This window comes from Indicator indicator, unplaced genomic scaffold (genome assembly GCF_027791375.1).
Source record: "Indicator indicator isolate 239-I01 unplaced genomic scaffold, UM_Iind_1.1 iindUn_scaffold_145, whole genome shotgun sequence".
Classification (NCBI taxonomy): Eukaryota; Metazoa; Chordata; class Aves; order Piciformes; family Indicatoridae; genus Indicator; species Indicator indicator.
This window is the reverse complement of record NW_026539242.1, coordinates 35,564-45,552: the sequence shown is the minus strand read 5'-3', so window position 1 is coordinate 45,552 and position 9,989 is coordinate 35,564. Positions and strand designations below refer to the sequence as shown.

Below are 9,989 nucleotides of genomic sequence, written 5' to 3'. Positions count from 1 at the left end.
GTCCTCAACTAGATCAGGCTGTCCTCTTCTGCTGATGCATCTTTCTTTTGATATCAAACTAAGTGAGAGCTTGATTTGGCTAAAACAGGGGGAGAAGAGTTTCTTCTCTTGCCTTTAAGCCAGGCCTTGGAAACCACTTCACACTGCACATCTTACTTCTGCTCTGCAATCCTGGGGCCAAAGGAGTGCCCTGTTTTAATGCCAAGTGCAAAGATGGAACAGCTTTCAGGCTGGATCTGGAGGGAAAAAAATGGGGAAGAACATCAGCAGCATGGAATTAGCAAAGGGTTAAGAAAGTCTAATGCTGAGCCAAGCAGGGACAGCTATATATAACTGACACAGGAGAAGAGTTCCAGGCCTGGCCCACGTGTGGGTGGAGGCTCTACGTGATGACTCCTCCAGTCTTGAGTTCTGTGTCTCTGCAGCTCAGCACTGACACAGCACCTTTTGTTCCAGCATGGTGGAAAAGCTTTTCTTCCAGCTCGTGCTGGCAGCTGAGCAGTGCAGATAGGAAGCAGCAGAGCTCTGCCTTAAAACAGAGTCTTTTAAACTTTGGTTTCTATACAAATTTCCCGTTCCTCTCTAATTATATTACTACCCAAACAACATTTGCAACTTCATCCATTTTGATTTCATTTTACATTTGTGCTCATAGCAATCCCATTTCGATAAAAAACAATTCCTATCAACCAGCAATGTTTAGAAGAGCTAGATAATCTTGCCGAGTGCTTGGCATACAGAAGCACCAGATGTCCCTTCCAACCCCCATGCTGGGATTCTGGAACACATTTTTTTGGTTTGTACACAGCCAACTAATCCCTTTCCCAATGTTTATAGAAACCAAAGTTTAAAAGACTCTGTTTTAAGGCAGAGCTCTGCTGCTTCCTATCTGCACTGCTCAGCTGCCAGCACGAGCTGGAAGAAAAGCTTTTCCACCATGCTGGAACAAAAGGTGCTGTGTCAGTGCTGAGCTGCAGAGACACAGAACTCAAGACTGGAGGAGTCATCACGTAGAGCCTCCACCCACACGTGGGCCAGGCCTGGAACTCTTCTCCTGTGTCAGTTATATATAGCTGTCCCTGCTTGGCTCAGCATTAGACTTTCTTAACCCTTTGCTAATTCCATGCTGCTGATGTTCTTCCCCATTTTTTTCCCTCCAGATCCAGCCTGAAAGCTGTTCCATCTTTGCACTTGGCATTAAAACAGGGCACTCCTTTGGCCCCAGGATTGCAGAGCAGAAGTAAGATGTGCAGTGTGAAGTGGTTTCCAAGGCCTGGCTTAAAGGCAAGAGAAGAAACTCTTCTCCCCCTGTTTTAGCCAAATCAAGCTCTCACTTAGTTTGATATCAAAAGAAAGATGCATCAGCAGAAGAGGACAGCCTGATCTAGTTGAGGACATCCCTGCTTACTGCAGAGGGGGTTGGACTAGATCTAGATGACTTTGGGAGGTCCCTTCCAACCCAGACCATTCTATCATTCCATGAACATCCCCCCTCCAGCCTGCTGCTTCCTCTGGTTGCTGCAAGGATCTCAAGCACAGGTTACAAGAATCTTATTTTCTCTCTTCCCTCAAACTATGAGAGGTTCCTTACCTTCTGACTTTGAGACCACCACAGTTTCTTCTTCTGGACTCACAGCTCCTAAGATTTCCGTTTCTTCTCGTCCTGCAAGAGCAGCAACCTCATCCTCTTCTGGTTCTGCAACAGGAGCAGCCACCTCTTCTTCTGGTCCTGCAATAGGAGCAACCACCTCTTCCCCTGGTCCTGCAACAGCAGCAGTATCTTTGTCTCCATCCTCATTCAGATTTTTCCCTGGGGAAGTATTTTCTTCTTCCTCATCCTCCTCTCCAACTTCATCTACCGTGACAAAGTTCAGCTCCTCTTTCAGCCGGTTGAAATCATCCAGAAAATCATCTTCATCTTCGTTCTCTTCATCCAAAGTCACTATAGGGTTGTCTTCATTGTCCTCTTGGATTTCATCCACTGTCACCAAAGCACTAGGATCATCAGGCACCTGGGAGGAGGCACCATCCTCAGCAGCCACTTTCTCCTCCTCGTCCTCCTTCTGCTTCAGCACATCCTCGATGCTCAAGCCTGCAGGCTCGTTCAGAGGCAGCTCCTCTACTTCACCGATCTCATCTACAGTCACCAAGGGCTCAGCCTTCAAATCCTGCTCCTCAAAGGCTGACCTGGGCAGGTCCTTCTGTGAGCTGAGGTCCTGCTGGCCTGGTATCTCATCCCAAGGAAGAAGCAGTTGTGGGTCCTTCCCTGCTTCTGACTGCAGCTCTTCCTCTTCCAGCACTTCATCCACCACCAGCAGGCCCTGCGAGTCCCCCAGCGCTTCCAGATGAGCCACCTCCATCAGCTGTGCAGCCATGTCCTCTTCCTCCCCAATTTCATCCAAGGTGACAAAGGGGAGCTTGTTTGCTGCAGCATGGGCCACAGAGCTCTTCCTTTTCCTCCTCTTGGAGCTGGGCTCAGCAGAGAAGTTCGTTTTAGCCCCAGCTTTTCTCTTCCCCCTCGGGGGATTCCGGCGCGTTCTCACGGGAGACTCCGTCTCTTCCACCACCTCATCCACGGTGACAAACTCATCCAGGTTAAAAGGAAACAGCTCTTCCTCCTGGAGAGTGGGGAAATGGGAATGCAAAAAAGTTTGACATTCATCTGGTGACACAAACCTTCCCCTGAAGCTTTTTAGAACACACACAGATACTCTGAAGAGTTTAATGACCACCTGGTGACACAAACCCTCCCCTGAAGGTTCTTGGAACACACACAAATATTCTGAAGACAATCTGCCTTGAAGCTCACCTGGGGTTAGATCCTTACCTCCTTTTGTTTTGCACTGCTGCTAATGCCACTTTTTGAAGCCTTCGTGTTGTCACCAGCAGAAGCCTGCAAAATCAGACACAAGTTCACATGAAATCAATTAAGCCAACTAACCTGTCCACGAGCTTAAAAGTCACAAACAAATTCAGCTATTCTTTTCTTTTCCCTTAATGAGCTTTAAGTTGTCCATTTTGCTGCTTCTGATCACAGGCTTGGCAAGGACAGAACTAAGCCATCAGCAGGAGAGTCCAGGCACAGAGTCTCTAGCAACAAGTCCCAGGTGACACCTTGCTGAGCAGCCTCTTTTCAGAGTCAGTGTCTGTGCAGGACTTGACAAAGCAAGCATCAGGTCAGGAAAAGGACAGAAAGCTTTGCAATTCCCACTCAGAACAAATCCAAGAACATAAAAGCCCAAACCAGCTGGGTGATTTATGACAAAGGGAAGGGGAACAAAATCTTGTCCCACACTCAACATCTGAGAGAAGCCTGGAGCTAGCTCCTGCTCAGGCACACTGAACAGACCTTCCTGCCCTCCTCACCTTATTGCTGCTGCTGTCTCTCTTCATGCTGGGTGCTCTACTCTCCCCCTCGTGAGACTGTTTTGAACTAGCCCTAGATTCCACTTGGGAGTCCTTCTCTTGCTGAGATGAATTCCTCCCATTGCCTCCCCTTCCATCAACCACAGAGCTTCTGCTGGCTTTCCATTTGCTGCTGCCATCTCCCAGGCTCAATGTGCTGCTGCCAGGTCGTAGGGGATCCTCTTCTTTCGATGTCGTTTTCTTCTCCACCACTGCTTGGCCTTGGCTCTCAGCTTTTGGGGGAGAGTTCTGCTCCCCTCCTCTACACAGGAAGGGCTCATTTCTCTGCACTGGAATCCATGACTTTGAGATATCCACAAGAGACACCACTGCCTTTAAAATGGTTTTATCAACAGCAGAAGATTCTTTGACAGAGAAAGAGGAATTAAACATAACTGCTTTGGAGGCTTCATTACTTTTTGTTGGTCCTGTTCCTTCACTTTGAAAGGCTTTGTTTAAACTTCCCTCATTGTCCTCACCAGCAGCATTTGCAGCATTTTCACCAGCAGCCCCAAACTTGGCCACGAGCTTTTCAAGTTGCTTCTCTGTCTCTGCCCCAGTCCTGTCCAAAAGGTTTTCAGGGTTCTCCTCTGCAGCTCTTCCAACTGCAAACACAAAATCTTCTGGTTTCACCTTTCCAGTTCCACCCAGTTTCTTTCCCACAGCCACCCCAGGTTTGCTCTCCATTGTTGGCATCAGAGCCATTTCCTGTCCAGTTTTCACAGCATCAGAACGAGGATTCATGGTAGAAGCATCCAACTTGTTGGTTGGTTGTGTGACACCAGACGACAGCATGTGCACTGAAGCTGCACCAGGACGAGGGGGCAGCACTTCAGGGACAGTCCCTCTTGATTCCCCCACTCCCAGTTTCACAGCACAATCTGGCAGCACACCTTCAGCCTTGCCCACTCTGGACAGTTCTTCTGGCAGCTCAGAGGTAGAAGCAGCCAACCCTCCATCTTCCTCTTGAACCTCCTTCTCTGATGCAAATCCAAGAGCAGACTCACACGGCTCCGGTTCAGCCTTAGCTCGAACTGCCTCTCCTCTCTCCACACTGGAAGGTGGCAGCAGCATCTCTTCTGACTTCACTTCAGATGATTCACTATCAGCAGATCTGAGAGATGCCACCACAGCTTCAACTCCAGCATCCACCTTCTCCAGAGATGTTTCTGCTGTTCTGGCAGCAGACTCCCTCACTGCTCCTTCCAGATGGGACTTGGAGGGCTCTGTCTGCGCTGCTGACAGCTCGTCTTTGACATGAGAGATGGGAACAGGTCCTTTCTTTGCCACACTGGCCTCTACTGGAGGATTAGCAGCTGCTGTTTGCACCACTCCTGATCCCTCTGGATATTTTTTCAAGCCAGAGCTAAATGCATTTGAAAAAAACACAGAAGAAATCAAACCATGTTGAGAATTCTACAGTTAGCAGAAAGCTCTCGACACCAGCGGGTGGGGGTAAGGGGGTCCTGGTGCATTAGTGCTAAGCATTTGGAAATCTTAGCCTGGCAGTGTTAAAAGGGTTACAAAAATGGAGGCAAACAGCTTTGTGCTTCTGTACAATCCACCTCAGCACCACTCTTACACCTCAAACTTCACTACAGAGTTGCCACCTCAAGGTAGCACCCACTAGAGATGTGCCCTGTGACCTCAGCTCCCCAGACTGAGATGCCCTGATGCAAGGCAGGCTGTGAAAGCACATCCACAGCAACACTTCAGTCTCCCTGTATGAAGGAGTTACCAGAGGTTTATATGTTTGAAGACAGCAGATTCTGCAGTCACTCTTTAGTAGCTGGGAGCCTGAAGTTTGGGAGGGTTTGGGGTCAGGTTTGGGAGAAGGGATGCTTGGGTTTTGACCTCACATAATAGCAAGGAACACAACTCAGCAGGCTCTGTTCTCACTGTGTAACTGCCAACTGCCAGCAGAATAAAGCCCAAGGTGACAATGCAGAGCCAAGTGCTTTTCAAAGAGCTTCAGTGACAGCAAGGGTTTATTCTCCCCTAAAAGAAAGAATCCCCTGGTGATGATCTTAGGACACACTGAAATTAAGAGATGGGGCCCCTGCTCCCTCAAGGCATCCAAGGGGGCAAAATGCCAACACTGACAAGCTCTCTGTGTCAGAAGAAACACCAAAAGCAGTGGTGGCTCTGCAGGATGGAGCTGCCTCTGCTGGGTTTCTCCTCACCTGAGTGTATGAAGAAAGGGTGACCATGTGTACCACCCCCCTTGGTGGTGGGAACAAAGAGGAGCAGAGGAAGCTGCCCTTTTGGTACTAAGGCCAGCATGATGTCAGGGACAAAATGGAAGTCTTGACCTAATGGAACTCCCTGCTGATGGAGATGTTAAGTCTTGAAGTGGTCAGATGAGAGGGTTCCTGAGATAGAGGTGGAAACTGGCCTCTTCAGCTAACACCTGTGCTACAGAGGCACCACAGAACCACACATCTCAAAGGTTTCCTCCAGACCTGAGGACACTGCCCTCTGCTGCTACAAAATGTGAGAGGGAAGAGAAGCAGGGACCTGAATCCAGCTTCCAAATCTTTCACAGCATTGATTTAAAACTGGAGAACTTGGCCAGCAGGTGGAGGGAGGGGACTCTGCTCCTCTGCTCTGCTGAGATCCTACCCAGAGTGCAGCATCCTGCTCAAGCCCTCGCACATGGACACCAACCTGTTGGGGTGGGTCCAGAGGAGGGACACAGAAATGATGTGAGGACTGGAAGCCCCCTGCTGTGAGGCCAGGCTGAAAGAGTTAGGGGGTTGCTCAGCCTGGAGAAAAGAAGGCTCCAGGAAGACCTTCTGGGGGCCTTTCAGTGCTTAAAAAAGGGGATGATCAGACAGCTGGGGACAGACCAGTTAGATGTTGGGGAAAAAAAAAAAAAGCTCTTGGGAACCCCTTCTGCTCCTCAGATTTTGCTCCTTCTTTCCCTCCTCAGAAACATGTGAGAAGGTCTTCAGCTAGATAATCATACTGAAGATCCTGGAAGAGAACTAGAAAAACAGATCAATCAGGTCACAAAAGCTTGGAGCAGAAGAGAGTTGCCTCAGTCAAGCAGGAGACAGCTGTCTCAGAGAAGGGCAATGCCTGTGGTGTTATTTGCAGGGAAAAATGCCCATCTGCCCCAACAGCTTTCTCTGTTCAACTGCCACAGCAGGATGCTGGGCAGAAGCTGGGATGCATCTGAGAGCTGCTGGGTTTGAGTCCTCACCACCACTGACTAAAGCCCACCAGAGGCTGGAGTCCAAAAGGTCACCTGTGTGTCTGCTCTTGTGTGAGCCTGAGACAGCTTAGGAACTGAACTCTCCCAAAAGTGACTGGGGTCTGAGGAGAGGTTTCATGAACCTAGGAGTGTTTCCCTTGAATTCTGAAAGAAAGAGGGTTTGGTGCTACAGTAACAGTCTGTGGTACTGGAAATTGCAGCTTAGGATCATTATAACAGAGTTTGATTGGTTTCTTTTAATAAAATTAATCCAGAAACATGGATTGGAGTCACAGAAGGGGCTTTAAGTCATATCTGTTAACAAGAATTCTTATCATGATCTATCCATGTATAAAAAAAAAACCCAAAACAACAACACATAATCAAAGCTCTAAACCCAACAAATAATTACTCCACAATCAGAAATGTAAAGCAGTTTGAAATAGAACAAACCACCACCCTCCCCCCACCATTTCCAGGTTCTGCCAGTAATAGTTTTGTTTTCAATCAGTTCAGGGCTCTGGATCACAGCATGAAGTTAATGAAGTGAAACAAGCAAATTTCAGTTTATTTTTTAGCAGCTGGAAACAGAAAGGAGGTGCTCTGACAGAGGAAAGGGCTGCAGGACGATGGGAAGAGATCACTCCTTGGTTAGATCCAACAGAAAAGAAGAAGTCTCTTACCAACATGAATAATCCAAACAAACTTGCCAGGCCCCATGGTAAAATCCTGGCCAAACTGGTAAGAAAAAATCCCAACAAACCAACAACAAGGACTCAAACTACACAGAAAAGAGGACTCCAGCCCCAAACATCCAAGAAATGACAGACATGGCAACTCTGCAGCAGGACACTGGAGGATGTCCTGCACACACAGAACACACAACAGCCCAAGAGAGGGGACAGCAGGCAATGGTGGATCTCAGGGTGGGTCTGCTGATTGGGCTGAGGTAGAGGTGGTGCAGCAACCTGCTTACCCTCAGCCAAGCATTCCAGGAACAGACAGACAGAAAAAGGCCTTCACTACAAGACTCTCATACCTTCCTTGGCTTGCCTCCTCTTTCTTCACTTCTTTTTTCACAACTTCAGCCTGAAAGGCAAAAAGCATGGGTCAGGATCCATCACTTGGCTCATCACCAACACCAGAAACTCACCTTCAGATGGGTCACCCATACTAAAAAGTTCTGCAGCTGCTCTCCATGGAATATGTATTTCATAGCAAATCAAAGCAAACAGCAGTGGAAGAGATTTTACTGCAGGTGAAGTCCAGAACATGCAGCACACCACTGCTTGCTTCCTCTCCTCCTGGCTTTGAGCAGAACTAGCTTTACTCTGTGACGTATATCAGGGGAGGGATGTTCAATACAGCTCCCAGGCAGCATCTCAGTGTCCTGTGCCGGAGAGGATGCTAAGGGCTGCAGAGCTCAGGGTGAAGGAGCTCAGCTGTGTGACACACAACAGGAGTACAGCTTTTCCACAGACAAATCACATTCCAGAGACAGTAAGAATCTGCAGAAAGCCCAAGGGCTGCTGCTCACAAGATTTGTGCTCTAGACCTTCCTCTAGACCTGCTTCATTGCCCTTCTCTGGACACACTCCAGCACCTCAATATCCTTCTTGGAGTCAGGGACCCAAAACTGAGCCCAGGATTCAAGGTGTGGCCTCACCAGTGTTGAGTAGAGGGGGAAAATTCCTGCCCTGATCCTGCTGGCCACACAACTGTTGATCCAGGCCAGGATGCTGTTGGCCTTTGTGGCCACCTGGGCACACAGTGACCCATTATCAGCTGTTGTCAAGCAACACCCCCAGGTCCTTTTCTGCCAGGCAGATTTCCAGTGACTCTGCCCCAAGCCTGGAGCATTCCTGGGCTTGTTGTGACCCAAGCACCCGACCCAGCACTTGGCCTTGCTGAAGCTCATCCCACTGACCTCATCCCATCACCTCAGCCTGGCCAAATCCCTCTCAGCCCTCCAGCAGATCTGCACTCCACCCAACTTGCTGTCATCTGCAAACTGACCAAGGATGCCTCAGTGCCCTCATCCAGATCATTGATGAAGATTTTAAACAGAACTGGCCCCAGTACTGAGCCCTGGGAACATCACTTGTGACCAGCCACCAAGTCAGTCTGGTCCCAGGGTGCTGCACCATTTCCCTCTCATCCACAAGAGCAGCAAAATACATTGTCACCATGAGCTGCTCTTCCCAGAAAGGTGGTTCTTGTCCAACAAGTGATTGCATATTGAAACAGAAGGATGAAACCTCACCTCAGCAGTCTCTGCACTGGGTGACAAGGTACAGGTCAGCGTGTGGTCACCCATATTGTAAGGGTACTGCTGCAGGAAACTGTACATGGACCTGGCTGACTTGGCACTGTCCAGCTGCAGAATTGCCTGGAAGGAGAAAAGTCCAAGATTCAAGTAACTGTTCAGGTAACTGTTTAGATATTGATCAGCATTGATCCCCTCAGGCTGCTCTTCTCCAGGCTCAAGAGCCTCAGGCTTCAGCCTTTCCTCCCCACAGGCACCAGGCCCCTCCAGCATAGCCTCTGCTGGAATCTCTCCAGTATTTCCCCGTCTCTCTTGAACTGAGGAGTTCAGAACTGGACCCAGAACTGCAGGTGTGGCCTCCCTAAGGCAGAGTAGGGGAGGAGAGAACCTGCCTCAACCTGCTGGTCATGCTCTTAATGCACCCCAGGATCCCACTGGCCTTCTTGGCCATGAGGGCACATTGCTGGCTCACGGTGAACTTCTTGCCCACCAGCACTCTCAGGTCCTTCCCCACAGAGCTGCTTTCCAGCAGTGTCAAGAGCAAAAACACATTAAAAAAAATAAAATAACTGGGTTTATAAAAACTGAAACTCGAGTCACAACACTTTCAAGTGTCCCAAACACAAAGCAGTTGCAGCAATTCTGACATTTTCACTTCCCAAAGTCATTTTTTTTCTCCCCAAGGTTCCTATAAAATGGGACCTCATTTCCCTCCCCCCTAAGCTTAATAACTTCCCCAGCCACTTGGGAAGCTTCACTGTGCTGTTCACACCAGAAAAAGCCAAAAGCATGGATTGGTTGGTTGGCTTCTGACTTCCTCACTGCCCCCAACAAACGTTCAGAAGGGGTGAGAAACTCTGCTCTGCCATTAGCAGAACATTCTGGGTGCTGGGAGAGGAAAAGCTCACTTGCCTTGTTTTTGTTCTTCAGGACAACATAATTGTCCACTTTTCCAAACCGAAGTCCCACACAAACTGCCTCCAGTTCTCTGTAGCCATCATCTGGCAGGTTCCCGAGATGCACAAATCGATTGTGGAAAGCTGCAGTGTTCACCTGAAGGACATTGGGGACAGAACTTGGGTTTAACTTTCTAACACACTTCTGCAGCGACTTACTAAAGCC

The 9,989-nt window shown here is 48.8% G+C and overlaps 1 protein-coding gene across 1 annotated transcript in view; it reads right to left on the bottom strand.

Annotated features, from left to right (window-relative positions):
* Positions 1-225: 225 nt before the first annotated feature.
* Positions 226-9,989, bottom strand: part of LOC128980380 (zinc finger protein 638-like) — a 33,077-nt gene continuing 23,313 nt past the window's right edge. The window contains exons 18-24 of the mRNA XM_054398850.1: positions 9,780-9,920; positions 8,865-8,990; positions 7,641-7,690; positions 3,367-4,771; positions 2,828-2,893; positions 1,592-2,618; positions 226-236 (exon numbers count right to left, since the gene is read on the bottom strand). Coding sequence (XP_054254825.1) covers positions 226-236; positions 1,592-2,618; positions 2,828-2,893; positions 3,367-4,771; positions 7,641-7,690; positions 8,865-8,990; positions 9,780-9,920 — 2,826 coding nt within the window. The remainder of the gene's footprint in view (positions 237-1,591; positions 2,619-2,827; positions 2,894-3,366; positions 4,772-7,640; positions 7,691-8,864; positions 8,991-9,779; positions 9,921-9,989) is intronic.